This window comes from Empidonax traillii, unplaced genomic scaffold, assembly GCF_003031625.1.
Source record: "Empidonax traillii isolate 1590-97213 ecotype Southwest subspecies unplaced genomic scaffold, ASM303162v1 scaffold160:size908849, whole genome shotgun sequence".
Taxonomy (NCBI): domain Eukaryota; kingdom Metazoa; phylum Chordata; class Aves; order Passeriformes; family Tyrannidae; genus Empidonax; species Empidonax traillii.
In genome coordinates, this window is record NW_020955353.1 from 57,206 (window position 1) to 82,375 (window position 25,170).

General features: G+C 57.6%; 3 protein-coding genes across 3 annotated transcripts; all 3 read left to right on the forward strand.

The window, feature by feature from the left end:
* Positions 1-2,424: 2,424 nt before the first annotated feature.
* Positions 2,425-9,212, forward strand: DBNDD2 (dysbindin domain containing 2). Its single transcript, XM_027885082.1, has 4 exons — positions 2,425-2,591; positions 7,093-7,248; positions 7,717-7,860; positions 8,607-9,212. The coding sequence occupies exons 1-4, from the start codon at positions 2,435-2,437 to the stop codon at positions 8,813-8,815; spliced, it is 666 nt and encodes a 221-aa protein (XP_027740883.1). The 5' UTR covers positions 2,425-2,434; the 3' UTR covers positions 8,816-9,212.
* A 1,724-nt stretch (positions 9,213-10,936) lies between these two features.
* PIGT (phosphatidylinositol glycan anchor biosynthesis class T) lies at positions 10,937-15,761 on the forward strand. The gene is made up of 12 exons (XM_027885079.1): positions 10,937-11,120; positions 11,515-11,692; positions 12,191-12,318; positions 12,754-12,854; positions 12,973-13,059; positions 13,290-13,377; positions 13,464-13,561; positions 13,816-13,981; positions 14,084-14,284; positions 14,804-14,969; positions 15,087-15,170; positions 15,321-15,761. The coding sequence occupies exons 1-12, from the start codon at positions 10,937-10,939 to the stop codon at positions 15,571-15,573; spliced, it is 1,734 nt and encodes a 577-aa protein (XP_027740880.1). The 3' UTR covers positions 15,574-15,761.
* Positions 15,762-17,561: 1,800 nt separating this feature from the next.
* Positions 17,562-25,170, forward strand: BLCAP (BLCAP apoptosis inducing factor). Its single transcript, XM_027885088.1, has 2 exons — positions 17,562-17,658; positions 23,535-25,170. The coding sequence occupies exon 2, from the start codon at positions 23,615-23,617 to the stop codon at positions 23,876-23,878; it is 264 nt and encodes an 87-aa protein (XP_027740889.1). The 5' UTR covers positions 17,562-17,658; positions 23,535-23,614; the 3' UTR covers positions 23,879-25,170.

A 25,170-nucleotide genomic window follows, 5' to 3' on the forward strand; every position in this document is an offset into this window, starting at 1 on the left:
TCCTTCGAGGGTGTTCTTGGCTCTTCTGTCTCCCCACCATCCCAGGCTGAAATCCCCCCTTTTAAGGGAGCCACGGGACCACGAGTTGCTGGAGCCTTGCCTGCTGCAGGCTGCTTCCCTGAGATGTATCTCCTCGTTTACTGGGAAAGCAGCCTTGCCTTGCTTTGCCTCTTGCTGCAGCTCACTCCCAGCCCCATCCACGCACGCCTCCTAGAGAATAAGATCTATTTTCACCAGCAAATGATTCACCTGCGCTTGGAACTGGTTTGCCTTCCCCTTAGCAGCCAATTTCTCCTCACCCCACAACTCCCTGACTCACCTCCCAAACCTCTAATAGACAGGAAAAACCTGAGTGGGAAGGTCAGGAGGAACAAGTCACCTTACATTTTCTGCCGATGACAGGTGCCCGTGGATGCTGTGTCCCCTGGGGATGTGGGCACGAGCTGGGCTCTGTGGAGAGAAGAGGTGTCATTCTGACCCGAGCTGGTGACCCAGGGACCTGGGCACTTGCAGTTGGGGCCAGGGTTGACACAAGACAGTGCTGTGAGCCTGCACTGGAGGCACAGGGGAGGCAGGGATGCTGCAGCAGCTGGGACAGACCCTGCAGGTATCTGGCAAGGCTTATTCTTAGGGCTCCCTACCAGAAGTGGAGACTCTCCACTGACTCCAGAGTCACCTCTGTCCCCTCTCACCTTTTGGCCGGGGGCAGGCACGCTTTGCTACGAGGAAAAAAAATCATGATGTGGAGCTGGCTTGCCTGCAAGGGTTTAATTGGAATAAAATGTGTGCCCCGCTGAGCGGCACGGCTTGTGCTGAAGAGCCAGGATGAGTCAGGCTCCGTGCAGATGATATCACTGCTTTTCCAAAGCCCTCCCAAGCAAGGCAGGACGGAGGGGCCACAGCAGTGAGGGCCCTGGGAATGTGTCCCTCTGCACGGGTAGCACCCTCATGTGCTGTCCCTGCAGTGAGGATTCGGGATGCAGTGAGCCCGAGGGAACTCGGGGTGCTCCGGAAACTCGTGTGTGCACAACCAGCCCCCATGCCTCGCAGCAGTAACCGGGGCCAATCGACACACACGTGTCACATAGCAGAGACCTGAGCTAATCCCCCGGCCCTGCCTGCTACCTCCCTGCTGGCAGGGCAAGGCAGGGCAGGGCAGGGCAGGGCAGGGCAGGGCAGGGCAGGGGGGCAGCAGGGACGGTGGCGAACCCTGAGGCCACAGGGAGTTGTGAGCCAGCCAGCGCTGGCAGGTACCCAGCAGAGATTTGCTGCTGCAGCTCCTCAGAGACCATAAACCCCCACTCTTGCTACAGCAGCCTGGTCCCCCCAGCCACAGTGCTGGCATCCCACGCTGCCTGATGGCGAAAACCATCAGGCAGATCTGAGGGTGCTTACAGATAGGGATCAACATTTGGGTGGACAAAACCACCATGTGAGCTGAAGGCAGCAGCTACGGGCAAGTGCACAGGGTGCAGGCTCCGGGTCCCCAGCACAAAGCCGGGTTTTGGCAGCAGGAGGTCCCAGGGGGCACAGAAGGGGACAGCAAAGCAACAGTAGCCAAAACAGAGCCGGGACACAAACAATACCGAGTTATCTTTTGTTATTCAGACAGCGAGAGGAACACACTCAGAACGGGACAGGCGGGACACGCCACAGACACTGGAAACTCCCTTCCAGCCAGAGCAAAAGGGCACAGTGGATGCCCCCCCCGTCCCGGCTTGGCAGTGACCAGGCAGTGGGCAGAGCTGGCGCTGGGCACGGCGAGGCACTGACTCACCCTGCTGAGACACAGGAAGGAGGCGGGCGGCCAAGTCCGCTCCTCTGCCAAGGAGCAGCCCTGATGTGCGGGGCTGAACGTGGGAGAAAACACCCCAGAGTGGGGTCTGCTGGGGATGAGCGTCTCACAAGGCCAGGAGTGAGCTGGGGAGGGAGCCCCTGACCCATCCGTGCAGTGTGCTGTCCTCTCTCCCGCGTCAGTGCGTGACTTGGGCATTTAGAGAAGAAAAGTAAAGAAAAACTGAGGAAAAGCGAGCGTGAATGGTAACTGTGCTCCCTACCCAGAGAGACCCTGCCTCCCCCCCGCCTTCCCCCTACCAACCTCCTGCCACGCGTGGCACAGCCCCTGCCGGACCGTGGCACCTGCAGCCCGACCCTGCGGGTACCGAGCTCTGCCCGGAGCGGCCGTGAAGGGGGGGCCCGGCTGTAGCGACCCTCCCTGGGGGCCAGGGACCCTGCGTGGGGACTCTCCGCGCGTCCCGGCGAATGTGGAGACCCTCCGTGAGGACGGGGTACCGCGCACGGGGCCCCCTGCTCTCCACGGGGGCCTGGGAGCGCGGACGGTGCCCCTGCGATCCTAGACGGGAACCGGACAGCCCGTCCCCGCCGCAGGACTCCCGGGGGGCTCCGGGAGGAGCGGCCCCGCGCTGCCGCGGTGATGGGCGCGCCGGTCCCGCCCCGCGCAGCGCCGAGCACCGCCCCGCAGCGCGGCTTGGCCGAGGGGGGGCCCGCCCGAGCCCCGTCCCCGGCACGGCCCGGGCGCAGCAGCCGCATGTCGGGGCCCGGGGCGCAGAGCCGCAGCCGGCGGCTGCCCGGTAAGTGCCGGCCGCGGGCAGGGCTCGGCGGGATGGGAGCGGGGCTCCAAAGCGGGCGGGCAGGGCTCGGGTGCCACATCCCCTCCACCCCCTCCGCAGCTCCCACCTGAGGCCCCTGGCAAAGCCGCTGTGCCCCCCCCCGGCCGTCCCCGCAGCCTCCGGCCCGGCCGCCCCGAGCCGCCGCCGCACCAACCTGCTGCCCGGGCGGCTTTGAGCGGGGCTGCTGCCCGGGGAGCGCCGTGCCCGGGACGGGGATGCTCGGGGGACGGGGGGATTTGGGGGACACTTTCCTGGGAAAGGGCTGAGCTCGGGGACCTGTTGTGGAGTGGCACCGGCACCCCTCGGAGTGCCGGGGGCTCCCGGCAGGAGCGGGTCCTCCCGCCCCCGCGGGGCCGAGGGTATGAGGATGCTGAGCAGGGAAAAGCCATCAGCGAGCGGCGGGGCGAGCGGCAGCCGGGGGACCGGGGCTGGCTGGGGGCAGCCAGCCAGGGACGGTGCCCGGGTCATGCCCGCCGTGCCTCGGGCACCGCGCTGCCCGCCTGGCTGCCCCGTCCTCACGCTTCTCTCGCATGAAAGGAAGCAGCGCCCCGCAAATAGCAGGGTCTTATGACACAGCCTCTGCCGGGGAAGGAGCTCCGGGCGGCGGGGAGGGATATTTTTAGTGCTGAGACGCAGGGGATTTGGAGATCGCTCGGAGGAGTGCAGGCGATGAAACCGCGGCACACACAGGGGTTACGAGGTGCCATGTCCTCCCTCTCCAGTTCTCCCCCCTTCCCTCTTTTCCCGGCAAGCAGCTCAGCCAAAACCACTGCCTCCCTCGCACTCGCCTGGTGCATTTCCTCTCACCAGGGCTACGGTTATTTTTTGCTGTGCTGCAACACGAGGTCAGACGTGCCGATGGAGAACCGTGCAGGGAATTAACGCTCAGGCAGCCGGCGTGTCCAGAATCCCGTCTCTGCAGGGCCTGACCCCGAGTGATTCTCTGGGGCATTCCCAGCTCTCCACACCAGCCGCTTCTCCCAAGGCTGAAGGAGCTGAAAGCCCTTGGGAATTACCCTTGTCCCACAGGGGTTGTGCTGGGGCAGGGTGACAGGGAAAGGCCATCTCTGCAGAGTCTCCCAGAGGATGCTGTGGCAGCTGAGCTGCATCGTCCCTCAGCCATCTCCTCACAGCCCTGCACGTAGGGATCAGGAGGGCAAGGCGCACAGTGGCAAGTTGGGCAGCAGTGGGACATTCTGGGCTTCTCTGGAGGAGCAGAGTCAGAGGTTTGAGCTCCAGGAAAGCTCAGGGAGAAGGGCAAAAGCCAGCCTACTCCAGCTGCTTGATTCAGCAGGGCACTGGCCCATGCTTGGAGCAACCCACTACTTAAAACTCTGCTCACCTCCCCAGCACCCACTGTCCCTTTCTCAGACCAGATTATTTTCCGGGACCTTTAAATCCTTTGAAATCTCTGCAAGGTATTGCAGAGCTGTGGCCTCAGGAAAAGGCCATCCCCATTCTCTCTTGGCCTTGTGCCAAGTAACAAGCTTCCTCCCGCCCCAAATGCAGCCCTCCTATCGACCAGCACAGAGCGGGGATCCCGGGGGCCAAGGAGGAATGAAAAGTGCGTCCACTCCCAATGGAAACACAGCCAGATGATTGAAATGTGCTCCACTCCCGGCATGGATGCAGAGTCAGAAGCGCCCTGAGCTGGTGCTCCCCACACCCTCCAGCCCTGTCTGACCCTTGCCCTGTGCTAACTGCACCTTGGAGTTGCTCCTCTCCCAGCCCACTCCGGCGAGGGTGTGGATGGGAGAGCTTGCAGAGCTTTGCTTCTCAGCCAGCCCTCCCACAGCTTTCCCCACCACGGCGTAGCCACGAGCCCACACCACGAGGGGTGGCCCTGGCAGGGTGGAGGGGCCCGTGGGGCCTCCATCCTCAGAGCAGGTGAGAAAGAAATCCCTGCCTGCTCCTCCTGGGGGGAATCCTGCCCTGCCCTGCCCATCCAAACTCTGCAGCAGTGTTTGGCCCCAGTCCCTCTCCAAGCTGCACTGGCTAACAAGCCGTGAGAGCCGGAAGGATCTGAAGGCAGCGGGCGCTCGGTGCCCGCGCTGGGCGGTTCAGCCAGCGGGGCAGAGCCTGGCTCTGAATGCTGATCAGCCTCCAGCCCCTCGTAATAACCATGACAATGGCAATAAAAGCCAGGCCACCAGCAGGTACCGACAGATCCCCCACGGTGCACAGGGGCCGCATTGTGTGTGCGAACGTGTCCCACGGTGGGAACATGCCAGGCGGATGAGACAATCCCGGGGCTGGTGACCGGCTGTCACATGGGCAAGGGCCGCGGCAGGGAATGCCGTGCTCCTTTATTTCCCCGGAGAGGGCTGCCCAGAGGCAGCGACACTGGCAGGGCTGTTCGCTCCCCCTGGGCCTGGAAGAGCCCCGGGAGGGGGGAAGGCTCCATCCCCGGCTCTCACCGCGGTCACGGGTCAGGCAGGGCCAAGCACAGCCCCAGCTGCTGCCTCCCGCTGCCGGCCTTCCTTACATAATGGGATCTCAGTGCTCGTGCCCAACTCCCCGGCGACAGCTCGAAAACAAGTTCATAAACAGGTCCTGCTAATTTCTCCCTCCAGAGAAACGCTGGCGCCCACAGGAATGCTGCCTCCAGCCGCCTGTCCTCGCTCTCCCCAAGCACCTTTGCTCCGAGTATCGGTCACGTGCTGGGGAGACATGGGTAGTGAGAACAGCACACACTTAATGGCACCTGGGACAGCACCTGAGAGCATTTTGGTTTATTTTGTCTTTGCACAGCAGGGGGATTTAGAGACTCCTCCTTACCTCACACTGGGCTCCCTTTGGCAAGGTGTCCCAAGGAGAGCTGGTCTGTCACCCTGAATCCGGGAGCCAGCACAGCCTCTGCCCTGAGCCCAGCCTTCCTAGGGCTGTCCTCAGTGTGCTGAGCTGTGGCAGTTTGCCATGGATTCAGCACAGCTGGGTTTGGGAACACAGCTCTTGTCCCCAGCTCCACTCTGCTCTGCAGGTGGCACAGGGCAGAGGTGTTTGCTGTGCCCCAGTGGCACTGGGCTGGTGCTTTTCCTGCCAGGAAAGCTTCCCAGGCTCTTAGCCTGGGCCCTGCACAGCACACCGAGCCTCGGCACCGGTGCTTGGGTCAGACATACCAAGGCAGAGATCCCTGCAGGCAGCCAGGAGCGCTGCCCCAGGCAGCACAGGAAGACGCTGAGCAGCCAGAAGAGGACCAGAGCCTCTTCCAGAAAGCGGGTGGTGACTGGCACTGAGTCATGGTGCATCCCCACGCTGTGCTGCCAGCACAGCCCAGCCCGCTGGGGCAGCCACCTGTAGATGATGGGTTTTCACTGAAGGATGCCCCAGAAACGGAGTGCAGAGAAACCCTGGAAGGGCTCTCAGGAAGATGTGCCATTGATCTCCAGGACATCTCACCAGGCTAACTATCTCTCTCCCATTTGGGTCCTGTGCTGCTCCATGCTGCTGATGGCCAGCCCCCCTGCTGTCCTTGCCCCCGCTCCTGCCAGACAGGGTGGGGATGCTGCTCCCTAGCCTGGGGGAGCAGAGGGTTTGGGCTGCGCTCAGGCAGAGCAGAGGATGTTTGTTTGGTTTCCTTGGTTACTGCACTGCCTGCTCCAGTAATCACATTTTCCTTGTGCCGGCTGGGCCAAGAGCAGTAGAGAAGAAATATGGAATGGCTGAGGTCAAACACCAGCCTGGGAACAGCTGGAGCCACCAGCCACAGCCCCTCTGTGCCACTTGGGTCCTTGCTGCTGTGGGTACCCAACCCAAAAGGGAGTAATCAGGCTCAGGGATGAGCAACAAGCTCCTTCGGCAACAGCCCCAGGGCTCCCACCAGTCCCTCCAGTGAGCCAGGGACACAGACACCGGCGGTGAACTGTGCGAGGAATTACAGGAATGAAAATGTTTGCGCAGGCAGAAGCCAAGCTGGCTGTGAGCAGGGCTGTGAGCGGGAGGCTGCGAGCGTGGGTGCAGCTGTATTTATAGTGACGCGGGGGGTGTGCACGGGCAGGGGTGACAGGGTTGCGAGCGGCTTTTGTTCCTCATGCATCCCTCAGCCCAGAAATCCCGGAGCACTAACGCCAGTTGCCGTGCCCTGGAGCTCCCCTGCTCATCAGCATTCACACACAGCCCTCGGTTTGGTAGCGGGGAAACCGAAACTCGCAAACCGCGGCTGATCTCAGCCCAGCACCCCTTCCCCCTGTAACTCCCTTCAGCAGCCGTGAGCGTGCGAGCTCCCCGTTCCCGGCTGCCTCGCGCCTCAGGAGCAGGATCTGAGTGAGGCTCCAGCACAGCAAGCGCTGGTGACGCTGCCGTGCCGGTGTGTAACATCTACCCACGGTGACTAAATCAGCGTGCGCTGGTAAAGCAGAGCAGGGGGGGCTCAGCAGCCCCAGCACCGTACAGTGTGAGCTGGCACAGGCAGAAGGGCTCGGACAGCCCTGCCTGGCCTGACTCTCCTCACCTTCCTCCCCAGCCGACATGGAGCAGGCGCAGCGGAGCCTGGACGCGGAGCAGATGCAGCAGCAGCAGCTCAAACTGCGGGACCGGCAGAAGTTCTTTGAGGAGGTTTTCCAGCATGACGTGGATTTCTTCTTCCCCATGTCCCACCTGCAGATAGAGCATCGGAGGCGTAAGTGCTGCGGGCACCAGCAGGGGCTGGGCTGTCTCAGGGGACGGTGACACAGGGGTTACAGATGGGTGGGCCATCCCCAGTGTAACGGCAGTGGGGACACACGTCCTGCACCGAGATGGGACCACACAGGCTGTGTGTGGGTGTGCTGTGCATTACTCACACCACTTCTCTGAAGGCATTTGCACATGGGTACCCAGGCTGGCGCCCTGCAGAGTCACTGGCTTCAGGCAGGCTCCTCCAGACAGCAGTTTGGAGCAGGGACAAGGACTGCAGTGAGACAGCAGGGGCTTCCAGAGGGATGTTTCCAGGCAACATGATTTTCCTGGGGGTCCCTTACCAGCAAGCAGAATTCAGTTCCCCGTGGCAAGGCTGGTCTCCCTCCTCAGGGTCCCGCCTGCACAGTGCTGATGGTGCCCTTTGCCTGGCACTAGCACCCACCTTTTCACTGGTCTCTGTCTCTTGCAGCTCCCTTAGGCAGCATTTCTTCCATGGAGGTGAATGTGGACATGCTGGAGCAGATGGACATGATGGACCTGTCAGACCAGGACACAGTGGACGTGTTTCTGGGCTGTGGGACAGAGGAGAGCAGCATTGTTGGATCCCTGCCAGGTATGTGCGGTCCTGAGCCTTTTGTGGGCCAGGCTGGAAGCCCTTCCTGCCCCCAGCGCCCACACTGGCTGGTTCCTCAGCCTCAGCCACCCTGCAGGCCGATCCACACCCACCACAGGCAGACACTTGGTGCTGGGGTCTGTGAGGTTGGAGGGATCTCACCCCAGGCTGCTCCACATCAGTATCCAGCTCCACAGCCCAGGCATACAGACCCCTGTAAATACCTTGTGCTGCAGAAGACAGGAGAGCCCGGGCACCTCCCTCATCCAGGGGTCAAACTCCCTTGTCCTTCAGTGCCTCTGGAGCAGCCAGTGTCTAGTAAAGAGTCCCCAGGTCCACTCTGTGCTGCAGAGCTCATCGTGCTGAGCGGGAAGGCTGCAGGACCCCTGCACCTCCCAGCCAGACCCCAGGAGAGCAGGGAGAGCCCAGGGTGGCTGCACCTTCCTCCACACACACACTGGAGTGAGGTCAGGCCAGACACCTCCTGTCCTGCTGCAGCAACAGCCTCGCACAGCACGCTCTGAGCTGTGCTCCCTGCGACGGAAACGGCTCCACTGCCAAACCAGGGAAGGAATGTGCAGCAACTGCCCGAGCCAAGCCGGGCGTGTGGGGTGGGGAGCGGCCACAGCAGAGCAGCCAGGAATGCACAGCCTGCCGAGGAGTAAGACATGAGTGTTGGCCATGAAGCCTAGGGAACAATAAACTTCCAGAAGGCTTTTTATTTCTCACACTGCTCTCTCCTCCAGGGGCAGACGCCAGCCAGTGCCCAGAGGAGATCACCCTGCAAGTGCCCAACGCAGCCGAGAGCAAGTCTCGCATTTCCTCCACGTCCTCGGCCTCCACGGATCTGAACAGCCTGGACACCAGCGAGGAGGGGGCCGAGACCCCCGTGGTGCAGTCGGATGAGGAGGACCTGCAGGAGGACAGTTCCAAAGAGCAGGTGGCAAGAAGCTAGCAGGCAGCTGTGCCTGGCTCCCAGCCTCCTCCGTATGGACTTGCCAGCCCAGAGGAAGGAAAACTGCTGGTGCTCAGCAAACCCCTTCCTGGACTGCTGCCCTACCAGAGGGGAGAGATGGTTTTCCCCTCCTCTCCCTCCACAGGTTCTCCTGGCAGACAAAAGAAGGAAAGGGGTATTGTAAGCTCCCAAACTTAACTCTTCAGGCTTTGCTGCTAACACTCCTTGCTTCACCCCCCCTCAAAAACGCTGAGCATTCCACAGCCCCACCACTCCCAGAAAGCCATCCCTTGGGACCCCAGCTCCCCCTGTTCTACTGACAAAGGTTCTGCCCAGACAAGCACTTAACAACAGAGGAATAACACTGCACACAGAGAAATAACACTGATCTAACCAACAGTGGGTGTGTGTGTCTTTGGGAGAGGACAGCGCCAGGTGAGGGTTTGGAGTCGATTGAGGGGGGAGAGCAGCGCAAAGCCAGCGTGCCAAGGGTGCCACACAGAGCAATCAAAACCTCCTGTTGCACAGCCCAGGGATGGTTCCTGAGCAGACAGCACAGACCTTGGCAGAGAAGGGCTGTAAGTGCAGCAGGTGACCCCCCTCAGCTACCTGGGCTGTGCTCCAGGAGGGAGGGAGCCAGCACAGACACAGCCTGAGCAGGGCTGGGGGATGGTGACCTGGAACCAGGAGCACACTGGGATCTCCCACACAGGTGGGATGAGTGGAGAACAGCAGCACACACAGCACAGACGCTGCTGCTCTCCCAGCACAGCGGCCCAGAGCAGTGACAGGAGAGCATCAACGTGAAGCCACTATGCAGCTTGGACCCCGCAGGCCAGGCCAAGAGGGGTTGGGAACAAAGCTGGCACTGCCACTGTCAGTGGCTGCAGCCCAGGAAAGGGCTGTCCCTGCTCCAGCTGCGTCAGCACAGCCGTGGTCACCGGGAAAGGAGCCTGGGAGATCAGCAGCAGGAGCCAGGGAATGCTCCTCCATCCTGCTGCTTCCCAGGGGGAGTGCAGACACCCCTGCACTCCTGTCAGCCAGCCCACCTGACACAGCTGCAGTGCCTCCTGTCCATATGGCAGCACCAACACGCTGCATGTACTGCCTTCAGCTGTTCCTGAGATGGGAAAATGATTGAGAAACAAGGGCCAGGCCTCAGGGCTTCTCAGGCCCTGGCACAGGGAATTCCCAAAGTAGGCACAGGGTAATTAATAGCTCTGGCTGGATGCCTTTACCTTCAATTACCTTCCAAAATGCATCTAAACCTTTATTACTTACCAGTATCTCGTTGCAAGGAGTTGCTCAGTTTGAAAAAAAGAAACAAACAAACAAAAAACCCAACAAGCAACATTGTGTAAAGAAATTTGACTTGTTGGTTTTTTGGTTTTTTTTGGTTTTTTTTCTTCTGGGCATGCTACCTTTTTGGTTTCACGTGATGCCCCTAATAAGCAAGAGGGAAAAAAAATGCTATAAAATAAGCAAGAGAGGAAAATAAAGACCTATAAGGGAACTCCTTATCCTTTACAAACACTGAGTCAACTGGATTTGATTCCAAGTTAATGTTGCATGAAGACCTTAGATCTGAGCAAGTAAGTGGCTAACTGAATAGGTGCAGCACCTGGTAAGTGACAACCCCACGTTGTCACAATTTTTACGCTTATTTCCCACCGGAGCAAACCATCACTCCTCTCAAATCATCACGGGGAACGGCCAGCCAGAGGGGGAGTCGGTGTGAGCTCCACGGGATGTCACTGCCTGGCTGTGGCTGCCCTTTGCCTCCCCCGGGCTGGGACGAGCAGGGGAGCCGGGACAGGCACAACCCCGCAGGGAACCCCCAAGGGGAGGGAGCCCCGGGAGCCCTCGCACCGCCCCAACCAGCAGAGAGGGACTCGCCGCTCCTCGTGGTCCCCTCCAGCTCCGAACACTCCGAGCAAACAGCAGCGCTCGCTCCGTGCAGCAGCTCCTCGGCGGGGCCCCGGCCCAGAGGAGGGAAGGCAGGGAGGGAGGATGGACTGCAGGATGGATAGAAGGAAGGATGGATGATCTCCATGGCCACGGCCCCGGAAGCGGCGCCATTGAGGGGCGGAAGCGGAAGCGGCGCGGGCGGGCGGGCCCGGGATGGCGGCGGTGCCGCTGCTGCTGCTGCTGGCGGCGTGTGCCGGCCCCGGGCGGGCGGGCGTGGCGCGGGAGCGGCGGGACGCGCTGCGGGAGGAGCTGCTGCTGAGCCCGCTGCCCACCGGGGACGTGGCCGCCACCTTCCAGTTCCGCACGCGCTGGGACGCGGACCTGCAGCGGGGCGCAGGTAGGGCGGGCCGCGCCGGGGCGGACCGGGCCGCTATTGGCTGGCCCGAGGGGCGGACCGGGCTATTATTGGCTGGCGCCGGGGGCGGACCAGGCTGCTATTGGCTGGGGCGCGGCGCAGGGGCGGGGACACCGCGGCGTGATGGTTTGCATTGAGTTGTGACATCAGATGGGAGTGACGTCAGAAGGATGAGTGACGTCAGAGGCGAGCAGGGTAGGGCAGGGCTGCGGGAGGCCCAGGGCTGCAGGGGCTCGGGGTGGGGGTGCGAGTGGGGTGCCTGTGATGGTGAAAGCAGGGGCAGTGTCAGGGATGAGGTCATGCTGGGCCAGGCCCTGGGGTGACGTCAGGGGCAGGGATGGGGTGCAGCGGGCAGGGACTAACGGGTTCCACACAGTCTCTCACTACAGGCTGTTCCCGAAGGCGCTGGGGCGGTTGGTGGCGGCGCTGGGCGTGCGTGAGCTGCACCTCGCCCTCACCCAGGGCTTCTGGCGCACGCGGTTCTGGGGGCAGCCCCCCCTCCAGGCACCCGCCGGCGCCGAGCTCTGGGTCTGGTTCCAGCCCACGGTCACTGAGTAGGTACCCTGGCCGTGGATCTGTCCCCCCGGTCCCTCCATGGCCACTGATCCCGGGAGCTGTGGCTCGTCTCTCAGGAGGCAGCTGCCGTGTGTGAATTGGTCTCCTGGGTGGAAAATGTCTGCTGGAATAAAGGGCCTGGAATGCCAGGAGTAGCTCTAAAAAAAAGCAGAACATGTCCCCACTCAGTACACAGGGCAGGATGTGGTGCTGAGGGCACAAAAGTAATTCCCTTGTGGGCTCTGTGATGACAAACCCCTCACTGCACTAATGGGATAGAGTTATATCTTGACGTCTCATCCATGACTCCTTTTCACTCCCATCCAGTACCTGTCCCCATCTCCCTTAGCACTCAGCTCCTGTTCAAGCTGCAGCAGCTCTGTGGGGCTTCACAGAGTTCTCTCTTCCCTTCATATTTACTGAATGTTACTGACTTAATGCTTGTTGTTCCAAGGATTTGAACTGCCCAGCAATCTCTGGTATCTGTTCTCACACAGTGTTGACAAAGCCTGGAAAGAACTCAGCAACATCCTCTCGGGAATATTCTGTGCTTCTCTCAACTTCATTGACTCGACCAACACAGTTACTCCAACAGCATCCTTCAAACCCCTGGGCTTGGCCAATGGTGAGCCCTGCTCTTGCCTCTCACTTTAGTTCTGCCTGGTGTCACTGCCAGCATTCTGGGGCAGGTCCTGTGGTGACCCCGGGTATGGGTACAACACAGTCTGTTAACCTCCTCCTGGAAGTGTTTGCTCTCCCTGCAAACAGGGCTTGCATTGGAACAGAGGAAACCCACAAGCAGTTCATGGCAGATGCTCCCAGGCCCTTATCTGTCTCTCTGAAAAGTATTTTATGAAACAGTGAGAACTACAAGATTAAAGGCACTCATGAAAACGAAAATCTGCTAGGATGCATCCTTACATGCACACCCTTACTGTTTCCAAATCACTCTGAGCAGAGTGGGAGGTGTTCCTGATGGAGCTCATGTTGAGAGGGTGGTGGGTGTGGGGTGGAACAGCCTGTGGCAGTGCCAGGCTGGTGACCCTGCAGTCCCTCCCAGGGACAGACCACCACCTGCTGCGATACGCCGTGCTGCCCCGGGAAGTCGTCTGCACTGAGAACCTCACGCCTTGGAAGAAGCTGCTCCCCTGTGGCTCAAAGGTAACAGCAAGTCCTGCTGCCTCCCTGGGTCGCTCCCAGTGGGAAGTCCCAGCTGGGCCTTTCTCCCGTGGGGGCAGAGGGCAGGGCAGGGGCTGAGTCCCTCCTTTGCTCCCTGCAGGCCGGGCTCGCTGTGCTGCTGAAGGCCGAGCGCTTGTTCCACAGCAGCTACCACTCACAGGCAGTGCACATCCGCCCCATCTGCAGGGTAAGCTCCAGGCTCAGCTCCCTCCCTCAACATCCCAACAGAAAATCCACCCTGTAAGGTGACACACTGGTTTGCCCAGCTCTGCTGCTGGGGGTTCACTGTGTCTAACACAGCTGTCCTGCTGCTCTGCTCTCATCCCAGTGGTGGTCCTGGTGGAGGTTCCAGCTCTGTCCTGGTGTTCTGCCCCTGCAGAAGGTGTGATCAGAGCCACTTGTCTCTTTGTTTTTCAGGATGCCTCCTGCCTGGCTGTGTCCTGGGAGCTCAGACAGACCCTCACTGTGGTCTTTGATGTCTTTTCCAGTGGTCAAGGAAAGAAAGGTAAGCCTGGGGGTTGTGCACTGTGGTGCTGGAGGGCCCCCAGCCTGCAGCACTTCACTGCCTGACACTGACTTTGCTTCCCACAGACTGGTCCCTCTTCAAGATGTTCTCCCGCACACTGACTGACGCCTGTCCTCTGGCATCGCAGAGCAAAGTCTATGTTGACATCTCTCCCAAGAATAAGGTAAGCTCACGGACCAGAGAGCGCTCCCTGCTCCCTCGTGTGGCCCTGAAACATCCTCACCTCCACCCCCTGCACGGCCCAGCCCCTGGGAGGCGGTTCCCTTGCTCTGACCAGGGGGATGAGCCTGCTGCTGTTGGTGAGACTGACCACCTCAGGTGGGCGGGAAAGCTCGGGGCCAGCTGGAGGGGCTTTGCCCAGCACTGCCAGTTACTTCAAGAGGCACTTTTCCTTTCATGGCCCATTTGCTTTCTCAGGAAAAGGAGCTGCTGGAAGTGACCCCCCCTCCAACATCCGTACACGAAGCTGTTGTCCAGGGAGACAAGAAAACCTACGCTGTCTATGACCTGCTGAGCCCCTCGCTCTTCAACACATCTCGCAGCCTCAACGTGCAGCTGAAGTGGAAGCGGCCCCAAGACAGCTGTGAGTGAGCAGAATTTCACTCCATCTGCACCTCTGGCCAGGGCTCCAGGCCTAAAGCTCCCCTGGCCCGGCCCCCCACTGCTGTCCCTGTGTGCCCCGCAGCGGAGATGCCCGTCCCCGTGCTCCATGCCCAGCGGTACGTGGGTGGCTACGGCCTGCAGACCGGCGAGATCTGCACTCTCATCTACAACACCCACCCCTACCGGGCCTTCCCCGTCATCCTGCTGGAGACTGTGCCCTGGTACCTGCGGCTCTACGTGCACACCCTCACTATCATCACCAAGGGCAAGGAGAACAAGCCAAGTAAGTGAACCCTCCTGGGAGCACGGGCCACCCGGTTTCCTTGGCACGAGCGGCTCATTCCAGAGAGGGTTTAGCCACTCCCTTGGGCCCCAGTGATCATTGTGAAATAAAACATCGTAGGATGTTTTCCTACCCTTGAGTTCAGTGCTCACAGCAGATGAGACTATAAAGTCTGTTTTATAAGAGGCACATGGATGGTGTTTCATAATCTAACAAGGGTCTAAACCAAAGTGCATTATTTTTGTAGTACAGGAGGCTTAGTTTAAAACTGATGACTCGGTCTTATTTTGCATTTGTAACTTTTCTTATGAACACCTGACTTTTATGGGTCATCAGCTCTAAAGACCAGCTGGATTTAGCTTTAACCCATGCTTTTTGCTATGGGTACATCTTCCCTTGCCCAGAAAACCTCTCTCAGGGCCGTGGAAGCAGGAGCCCCTACCCCACGGGAGATGCCCTGGCAATGTGAGATTGCACAAGGTCCCCCTGGTGCCACTGACAGCATCTCTTTGGGGTCAGGTTACATCCACTACCAGCCAGCCCAGGACCGGAGGCGGCCTCACCTCTTGGAAATGCTGATCCAGCTGCCAGCCAACTCCGTCACCAAGATCACAATCCAGTTTGAGAGGGCCTTGCTGAAGTGGACAGAGTACCCACCTGACCCCAATCATGGCTTTTACGTCGGGTAGTGACATTCCTCAGCTCCTCAGTCCCCCCTGGGCCTCGTGCAGGACTTGCTGCTCAGGTCTCTGGGGCTGTCTTGGCTGGCAGGACTGACACTGGCGTGTTTTTGTCTCCTCAGTTCATCCGTGCTCAGTGCCCTGGTGCCCAGTGTGATTGCGATGAAGGACGTGGATGTGGAGCAGAGCCCTCTCTTCACCTCGCTGTGCGTGTGCCTGTTCTGGGGAGCGGGGCTGTGCTGCAGCCTGGGGGCTGTCCTGCAGCCTGGGGGCTGTGGCCATTGTCACCCCTCTGGTGGGCACAGAGCAGTGGTTCTTTGCAGGCTGACACTGCCCTTCCTGCTTCCACTCCCCAGGTTTCCTTCCTCCGATGGCTCCAGCTATTTCGTGCGCCTGTACACGGAGCCGCTGCTGGTGAACCTGCCAACCCCAGACTTCAGCATGCCCTACAACGTCATCTGCCTCACCTGCACGGTGGTGGCCGTGTGCTACGGCTCCTTCTACAACCTGCTGACCAGAACGTTCCACGTGGAGGAGCCGAGCCGGGGCGGGCTGGCCAAGCGGCTGGCCAACGTCATCCGCAAGCTCAGGGGAGTGCCCCTGCTCTGAGAGGAACCAGGGCAGCCAGCACCGGCTGTGGGGATCCCTGGGGAGACCCAGGGAGCACAGCACCGGTGCCACTTGTCCTGGCTGGAAGCATCCTGCTCTGTTTTGCTGCCTGGATCTCTCTGGGATCCAACCAGGTGAGAGGGCGCTCCCATCCTGAAGATGGAAAATGGCTCTAAGCCCATTGACTACTTGAAAAGCTTCCACTTTGAACAGAAAAACCATAAAAACCCCCTTGACTCCTGTCCTGCACTGAACAATCTGTTCCCACTGGCTTGGGATTACCTTTCCCTTCCCTGCCAGAGGTGCCCTTTTCTCTGCAGCTCCTTACAGATCCACTCCACTGGATGGCTCCACGCAGCCTGCAGAGCTGCTGAAATACATGAGTTTTGGGCGATTCCTCTCTGTTCCTGCTTGCTTAAAAGGATGCCACGGGGCTGGGAGCTCAGGCTGCTTCCAGCCACAGCTCTGCCAGCCAGGCTTCAAGTGCACAACGGAATTTCTTCATGGAAAGCTGCAACTACAACCAAACAAAAGCTCAGCGAGCACCCAGCTCCCACAGCAGGGCAGGGGGAAGCAGCCAGCAGGGTCCACATGGCAGTTCACAAAGGGATTTGGAGAACCTCACGTTGTTTCAGGTTGGGTTCAGTACAAATCCTGCAGACTGCAACCAGCAGCCCATACTGGTTGCTCAGAGCAGCCCAGCTCCTGGGGTGTAGGCTGCCTGCTGCAGGTGTTAGGTGGGATCCAGAAAGGGCCCTGAGTGCCAGGCTCATGGATTGAAAGCCAAAGGCTTTAGGGCCATTCCCACGCAGTGCCATAAAGCAGGAATTTAAACACCCTGTAAAGAGGTCAGCCCAGAATAATGGCAGAGCGGGGGGAAACTGGATCCTCACCTGCTGGGCCATCGGGGGAACAGGTCTTATCACACCCATCAAATGCACGGGCCAGCCAAGCGCAAAACCCTGCGGGAAATGGTGGTTCTGCAAACATGGCTGGCTGGGTTTTAAATGGCTGTGAAAATGCCAAGCTTAAAATCTTAGTCTTTGGGTTTTCTTTTTTTTCCTGGACTATTTTGCTCCTTTCCCTGCGTGGCCGTCTTGGGTTGCTCAGTACACGAGAGACATGGAGCTCGCAGAGGACAGGGCTGTGAGGGTGATGAGGGGACTGGGGCATCTCCCTCGTGAGGAAAAGCTGAGGGAGCTGGGGCTGTTCAGCCTGGAGGAGCGATGACTGAGAGGGGACCTCGTCTGTGAACAGCTGCAGGGAGGGTGTCCAGAGGATGGAGCCAGGCATTCCTGGACCCACAAGGACCATCCAGTGCAACTCCTGGCCCTGCACAGACACCCCAACGATCCCCCCCGTCCCTCAGAGCGTTGTCCAAACCCTCCTGGAGCTCTGGCAGCCTTGGGGCTGTGCCCACTGCCCTGGGGAGCCTGGTCAGTGCTCAACCACCCTCTGGGGGAAGAACCTTTTTCTAATATCGAACTTAAACCTGCCCTGACACAACTCCAGGCCATTCCCTGGGGTCCTGCGACCGATCACCACAGAACAGACAGATCCGTGCCGGCCCCCCGGAGGGTGCTGCCGAGCCGAGCAGACCAAGCGCCCTCAGCCGCCCCTCGCACGGCTCGCTACAACCCCTGATCGCACAAAAACCCTTCCGAAAAGAAGAAAACCCCTCACAGGCACCCTCAAAAAAACCTTTCAGAAAAGAATCACACCCCCCCCCCCCCCCCCCCCCCCCCCCCCCCCCCCCCCCCCCCCCCCCCCCCCCCCCCCCCCCCCCCCCCCCCCGGGCAGCGCCGCCCGCCTGACCCCGCGCAGCCGCAGTGCCGCTCGGCCCGCGCAGGCGCACCCGGCCCGGCCCGGCCCCGGCGCGCGGGGCTCCCGGACCCGCCCGAGGCCCCGCTCGGTGCGCTCCGAGCGCTCCCCCCGCTCCCTCCCCCGGCAGCGGCAGCGGCTCCGCCGCGGGGCCGGGCACAGCCGGCCGGCCGGGCCGTGTCCCCGGCTCTCGGGCGGCCTCTCCCTCCCTGCTCGGGGCGGCCCCGGGATGGCGGCGTGAGGCGGCGGCGGCGGCTCCGCGCCGTGAGTACGGGCCGGGGGAGGCGGGCGGGACCGCGCCGGGAGTGCGGGCCGGGGGAGGCGAGAGCGGGGCAGGTTCCCGGCTGCGGGAGAGCCGCGGGGTCGGAGGAGGCTCCAGGTTGTTGCCCGCGCCCTCCCCGCTGTCCCTCCGCCCGCGGGCGGTTACGGCCCCGAGCTCTCGGTAGCGCAGGGCCCGTCCCTGCCCGGGGCAGCACAACGCTCGGGCGGCGGGGGCAGCAGCTGGGCTGGGGTGGTCCTGGCGGGTCCCTGCTAACGCAGGATGCTCCGTGATGTTCTTCGGGCACAGCACTGCAGACCCCACACAGTTTCAGGGCGGGTTTAGAGCCTGTTCTGCCACGCGAACGTCGCTCACGACATCCCGAACGTGCAAGTGCAAGAGAAGAGGGGAAAAAACCCAAGCTCTTAAATGCAGTCCCACAGCACACGGAACTCTTCCATATTTTGCTGGTACTGAGACATTACAATGGATCTTACACATACTGTCGTAGTTGAGTAACTCTTGTATTTACAGCCTATATATGATGACTTCTCATAACCCCTTGCCCAGACTGCATTTTTTGCCTATCTGAGACACAGAAAACTGGCCTTTATCAGGTGCAGTTTGGACCTCTGAAGCCTTTTGAAGGCATGAAAGTTAGAGAAGGGATCCAAATGAAAACTTTTTTTTTAGGGAATGGGCCTGGAATTCCTCATCTCTGGATATTAAACAAGGGCAAAAGGCAGGAACGAGGACCATGAGAATTAATAAATTAGTACAAACGAAACTAGCAGTACTTCAGATGACAGCTATGGATGTTGACATCCCACCACAGAGCTGGCTGACTTAAGCTTCTGTGATGCCTGATGAATTCCAGGCTCATTCCTAGTTCTCTGAAAGACAATTAGTCTTAGTTTGGATCTCTTCTCTACCTTTTATAGAGAGAAACACGCATCATACTGCTGCCTTCCTGCTCGCAGGTGGAGGCTTATTCACCCTGGTGCTGTCAAAGCACTGCAGTCCAGATGGAACGGGCATTGCCTCTGGACACAGGCTCATCCACCCCCCTGGGTAACAAACTTTGGGGGGCAGCTATGGAAGTGATGGAAAGAGTGGCTCGGCAGAGACCCTCACTTTTCACAGTGTGAGTCGCTTTGGCTTGTCCCTAGCTTGAGAAATCAAAGCACTCTGTAAGCCCGAGGCTTGGTTAGTCAAGGCTTTGTTGCTCTTTTGGAAACTGCTTGCAATTATATTGCACCATTTCTGAGTCTGCATCAAGTGTTCAGGGAAGGCATGAACTTATCCAAGACTGGGGTAAGGCCTTTGCCAAAAATTTTAGACTCACTCTTTCCAGCTGAGTCATCCCAGCAGATAAAGCTTTAAATAAAAATTGAAAAAATAGCGGCAAGGCTAAAAAAAGCCCTGAAGAAGAAGTTAATCCCTGACACTGCAGATAGTTCTGAAGGTTCGAACAGTCGTGGTTCTTGGGTTTACGACAGGGGGTTGGCATCTGGGACGCTGCTCTGCTGTTACTTTTCTTAGCTGAACTCCTCGGACCTGTCACTTGATAGCTCTTCACCTCTCTCCTGGTCCCAGTGTTCTGGGAGTTGTGTATTTTTTAGCAGCTGTTTTGTGGTGCTTGAGTTGGGTTTGAACACATGCTGGTAGCGTGAAGCACTGCCCACACATCAGCTGGTGGCTGTGACAGGGGTTTGGGTTGAAACAGTTTTGAGAGACCTGTACTACAGGTGAGCCTCATAGGTAAGAAACAGTGCAAGTACCTGAGGCTTACACTTGAATTTACATGCACTGTATAACCTGACAGATTTTTATCCAACCAATGTATCTTTTCATTCCCAAGCAGAAACTTCAGCTTTTGGAAAAGGGGGAGAATGGCACCAGCACACCCCAATAAAAAGGTTACCTCAGTGTTCTATTGCAATCCTTTCAGCTGCCAGCCTGGGTGACTCTGTGGCATCTGCTAGGGAGGCTCCATGCAGACAGTACTGGCTTAAAGGCTGCCTTAGTAAGGTCTGAACAAGTTTCCCTTTGAAGTGCTTAGGGAAAGCCAGCTGATTATTCCGCCCTGTCAGGGTAAATGGACTGTTAAGGAACTAAAACGTTCTTGAGAAAGGTACAGACTTGGTATTGGCATACTGATGTGTGAAACCCGTGGTGTAGGAACACCTCTTGGCATCCTAGCTGGTGAGTTAGCTTGGACAGTGTGGAGGAGCAGCTCGCCCGCTCCTCAGATGGATTATCCATCTGAGATGGAACGTGATTGATCGATTTGAAGGCAGCACACACTTGCACTGTGCTGCTCACTCTGCACTTGTCGGAACTGAAGGTCTGTGTCTGGCTGGGACAGGTGTGCCGCTGCCCTCTCCCTGGAATTCCAAAATCCTCCCTGCAAGCACACACCAGTAGGACCAGCTGGTTTTGAGTAGTCTTGGGAAGGAAGATGACAGGAGGAAGGGCTGGGAATGCGATGGAAGCCAGTTAATAAGCGTGGGGAAAAGTATTGGTGTCTGACTAGTAGTGAGGTGCACGAGGAACCTCCCCAGGCTGCTCCTCTGCCTGCAGGAACTGGCAGGGAAGAGGCTCCGGCAGCATGTGCAGATCAGACAGAGCCGCTGGCTGCGGGAAGAGCAGTGGGAAGAGCAGTGGGAAGAGCAGTGGGAGCATCGCCAACTCTGCTGCCGAGGGGTCTGACGGGAGGTCAAGTGGCTCCAAGAGCTGCGGAGGGCGAGAGGAGGCAGAGGTGGTGCTGGGGCGGGGGAAAGGAACCCTCAGGTAAACACGAGTGGGTGCCAAGTCAGATGATTTGAGGAGGAGAGGCTTGAGGACAGCAGGACAGGGGGCTGGCTGAGGAGGGAGGTGAGTCAGGCACGGGAGAACAAGAGCAACTGGTTGAGGAAAAGCAGGATGAAGTTGTGAAACCAGTGCTGTTGGGTGACAGGTGATTATTTGCTCTGGGGACGTGGTAATCTTTGGCTTAGATCTTGAGGAGGGGACAAAGACAACAAGGCAGGAATCTTTCATGTGCAAGTTTCACCTTGCTCGAGAATCCAGGCAAAACTGAATGTCGCTGTGGCTTCCAGAAGGATTTGCCTGTCCTGGGCACCAAGGAGAGAGTTCCCTGCTCAGAAAAGAGTTGATAACCAGAGACACTGTTTCTCTTTGATCAATAGTGGGGAAAGAAAACTCAGTCTCATTGGCAGCCGTACAAAGGAATCTCTAGTGAAGAGCACGTATTTTACTGGTGGCAAGTCCCTTGAGGGAGACAGAGCTACAGAAGTTTCCAGTAGTGGGTAATTTATCTAGGATCAGCTGTGGGATACAGCAAAGGCTCCTCAGCCTTCAACTGGTGGATAGCGAAGGGGCATGTGAAAATACAAGCAAACTGACTACAGATACAAAGAGCAACTGTTCAAATATCTGCACTTGTCAGAAATCCAGGAGGTTTCCAGGTTGAAGGGCACTGGCATTGAAACTTCACAGTAAAAATAACCCCTATTAAATGGTTCTTTATTCTGCAGAGTGGCTGCATTTATTGCTACAAGCAACTAGCTGTTGCAGGAAACACTAATATTTAAAAATGGATAACTTGTTCTGAGATGGCTTTGTGTTTGTAAGAAGTGCTTAGGTAAAGCTTAGATGCTTAAAATCGCTGTTTAGAGTGTTATTGTGAAGGGCATTGTAGGAGCAAGGACACCAGACCTGAAATGAATTATAATTATTTTCAGACTGTGGTCAGTTGTAAAGTTTGAGGGCTAAAGGCTCAGTAGTGACACATGACCCTTTTTAAACTAAGAGATCTATGCCATTAGTTCTGAAAGATCTGAGAGCTTCGTTCCAGCTTTGTGCTATCCTGACAGAAACATTGTCTTAGGGGTTTTTTTACCCATTTCTTTGCTCTAGAGACAGAAAACCCAAAGCAATTGCCTGTAGACACTGGAAACTAGAGCTTCAGGAAGAGGGGACACAGACTGCCACAGAAGTCCAGCTGATGGAACTTAGACCTGGATCTAGCAAAAACATGACATGATGTTTATGCAGTGATTTTTAGTGCTCAATATTTGGAGAACTTGGGAGGAAAAGATTGCAGGAAATTTCAGGGAGGGAATGTTTCAGGAGGATTAAGGTGGCTGCAGATCAATGATTTGGTACAAGTTTGTTGCATTCAGTGCAATCTGAACTAAAAAGTTGGGTGGTTGCTGAGCTGCAGTTTGGTTTTACTACCTGAATTTGAGCTGCCCTTTCTCTGCTGGAGAACACTCTCCTGCAGGAGCAGCAGCACAGCCCACCTCCCCCAATAATCTGTTTGTGCTGCTGGGGATGTTGGCCTGTATTCTCTTAGTGCCATTACAATAAAATAATTCCTGCTGCTCAGCACACAGTGATGGCAGAGTCCTTCCTGCTGGAGCAGCAGAGCCCAGTCTGACCTCAGTGTTCTTCTGGAAGAGAACCATGTGTGGTTTTCTCTTGGCTTTTCCGTGCAATCCCTCATTCTCCCTCCCTCTGCCAGGAAATCCCTTCTCCTGCCAACAGGAGCCAGTGGAATGTGCTGTTTGTTTACCTTCTCACTCCTTCATCCTACTAACCTTCCCACCCCCAAGCTGTAATCCTGACAGCCTGGGCTCAGCCCTTCATCCTTCTGACAGAGCAGTGCCCCGCTGAGTATTTGCAGATAAAGGGATTGCTGCCAGGAGCTGTGCTGGCCACACTCTCCTTGTGGGGGTGAGGCCATGCCATCCTGCAAGGCTGTCCTCTTGCCTGACTTTCTGTGCCCTGGCTGGCAGCTGCTTCCTTCAGTGTTGCTGCCTGTCATCATAAAGAGCTACAGGACAGCAGGGAAGAACATGCTTTCCAGGCTCTTCCCTTTTCCAGCATTCCCCTGCATGGCTTTTCCCCTTTTTGGGGCAATAAGGTAGGAGTACCCTCTTCTCATGGGTTTACTGCACAAACTGAAGGATAACTTCCAGTTAGTCCCTCCCAACCATCTGTAATTCTTGAAGATGCCTGTGCTGCTTCAGAAGGAAAAACAAAACCACACTCCTAGTGTAGTTGAGGTGGTTGCTAAAGGAATGAGCAGGTTTTCTGGACTTGTAGTGTGCTGCCATCCCTGCTTAGGAAAGCCCTTAAAGCTCACTTTTTCCACAGGGTTTTATAATAATCCAAGTGAGGAAATCCTGTGTTTACAGCACTTACGGAAATTGCCATTTTGAGCCTCTCCCCCCTCTGATCTATTCACATACTTTGTCTTATCTGACCATAGCTGTTTGGCAAGGATTATAAGTCCTTTAGCAGGGACTGCCCTCCCCTTTGTTTTGCAGCCTGGGCTCTGCCAGGGCTTTCCCGGGTGGCTACACGTGGAGTGCTGAGCTGTCCTGCTGGTCTGTGCCCGGGAGGAAGCAGTTTGTGTGCTGAACAATTCCTTGACATTCCTACACTAGTGCTTCCTTAGCATTTCTGTGGCACCCAGTACTTTACCCCTCAGTTGCCTTTGTTTTTCCTCTCCCTCAGGTCTGGGGATGGCCGTGGATAAATACCTGTGTAGGAAGGCTGTGGCAGCTCATTTGCCTTTTCATTTCCCCTTCTCCCTTTCTGTTCCTGCACCATTGTTAGTCTGGGTAAAAGCCTCACAAACAGAGCACACAGGATACACTTCTACACCAGCAGTAGCTAATCCTGCCCCCAGCTGAGTGGTTCAGAAAGCAGGAAACTTTCCACCAGCTCCAAGACACACCAGAATTTAGCACTGGGAGGTCAAACCTCAGCATACGATGCTTGGGAGTAAATGGAGCTGTATAAGAATGTCAGTTGATTTTTTTTTTTTGCTGTATTTCTCTGACAGTCTGACATTTTGCCTTCCCTACAGACAGCCTGCCCGCTGGAGGAGCTGCTGGAGACTGTTCTGGAGCATATCCTGCTGCTGCCACCGGACCCCAGCCAGCCACAATGTACTGCCTGCAGTGGTTGCTCCCTGTCCTGCTCATACCCAAGCCCCTCAACCCGGCCTTGTGGTTCAGTCACTCGATGTTCATGGGATTCTACCTGCTCAGTTTTCTCCTGGAACGGAAACCTTGCACGATTTGTGCCTTGGTCTTCCTGGCAGCTCTATTCCTCATCTGCTACAGTTGCTGGGGGAACTGCTTCTTGTATCACTGCACAGGATCCCAGTTGCCAGAGTCAGCTCACGATCCCAGCATAGTGGGCACCTAAAAACCCACAACCTTCCAGTCTGCTGAGGGCTCTTGTTTGGCTTTTAAATAGGGGGTGGGGCTGGGGAGGAGGGGGGTGTTAGGTATGAGACTGGAGTAAGGACAGCCTGATTCCTGTAACTGTGTGTGGACTAGAGTGGCAAATTCCTCCCACTCTGCCTGTGAAATTCGACTCGTTTACTGTGTGAACTCTGGCAGCACCACCTGCTTTTTTAGAAGCAGAAGTCTTTTTTTCCTTCCCGTATCACCGGGAACAGACACCAGCCCTCCCAACGAGAACTGCTGAAGACCCGAGCCACCTGCCCTGCCCAGCTGGTGGCACTGGTGGAGTTGTGTGTCCCTGGTCTGCATTAGGCCACGGTGGTCTAACTCGGGGCTCTCAGCCCTCTGATCCTGCTCGAGCAGCTACAAGGTTCTCTCAGCCTCTCTTTGTGGGGAGCCACCTTCCCACCTTGCTGATCCAGGGCAGATGTGACAGCTCACAGATGTGCTTGGCCAAAAGCTGCTGGGGCCAGAGGCAGTTGAGCCACCTCCTCCTGCTCAGCCTGCCAAAGAGATGTGTGCACTGCCCAAGTGTTTTCTGATCTCCAAATGCTCCGAGATGATCCCAGCCTGAAAGCCTCAGTTACGCTGCTGCTTTTATAAAGCCTCACAGGCAGCAGAGACACTCTCTTCCCCTCCTCCTAGATGTCCAGGGTTTACCAAGGTATTGACTGTTGGGATGAAGAACTGGTGTGCTGCAAGACACAGGGTTTTAGAAGCCAGTGTGAACTTCACCCTACAAACCCTGTGCTAGCCCAGAAGGCTGGGTGTGGGCAGGGCAGGGGAGGGTCCTGAGGTGGAGGCATGGCTTGAAGCAGTAAGTGCTGCAGCCATTTTCAGTGATAGTGTTTTTGGGCTAGAGGTGACAGAAGGTGCTGGTGCTACTGACTGGAGAAGTGCTGAGGCTGGAAAGACAGCTGGTACCTCCAGCTTCCCTGGCAGAAGGATGTCAAGCAGCCAAAGTGGTGGTGGGTCAGGCCCAAAGCCTGGGGCAGAGGTCGGTTTGTGAGAAGCCTTAGAGGTTTACACAAAACACTTGTCTCTAAACTTTAAAGGTGTCCCTCCCCTTTGCCCTCTGTTTGTCTTTCCTTCAGTCTCTTGCTGGAGAGCAGCAGAAGTGGCTGTTGCTGTCCTGAGGCAGTTCAAGCTATGAGGTTGTGAAACTTCCAGAGTATTGTTTGTTCATTGCACAGCTGTTCAAAATGTTTAATAAAGCTTTATAAACTTTGGTCTATGGCCTCCTGCCCAGCA

Coding starts and splice junctions, on each gene's coding strand:
- DBNDD2 (XM_027885082.1), top strand. CDS start 2,435: ATGGGCGCGCCGGTCCCGCCCCGCGCAGCGCCGAGCACCGCCCCGCAG. Junction 2,592..7,092: donor CCGCAGCCGGCGGCTGCCCG/GTAAGTGCCGGC, acceptor CTTCCTCCCCAG/CCGACATGGAGCAGGCGCAG. Junction 7,861..8,606: donor CATTGTTGGATCCCTGCCAG/GTATGTGCGGTC, acceptor TCTCTCCTCCAG/GGGCAGACGCCAGCCAGTGC.
- PIGT (XM_027885079.1), top strand. CDS start 10,937: ATGGCGGCGGTGCCGCTGCTGCTGCTGCTGGCGGCGTGTGCCGGCCCC. Junction 11,121..11,514: donor GGACCTGCAGCGGGGCGCAG/GTAGGGCGGGCC, acceptor GGTTCCACACAG/TCTCTCACTACAGGCTGTTC. Junction 12,855..12,972: donor TGCTCCCCTGTGGCTCAAAG/GTAACAGCAAGT, acceptor TGCTCCCTGCAG/GCCGGGCTCGCTGTGCTGCT.
- BLCAP (XM_027885088.1), top strand. CDS start 23,615: ATGTACTGCCTGCAGTGGTTGCTCCCTGTCCTGCTCATACCCAAGCCC.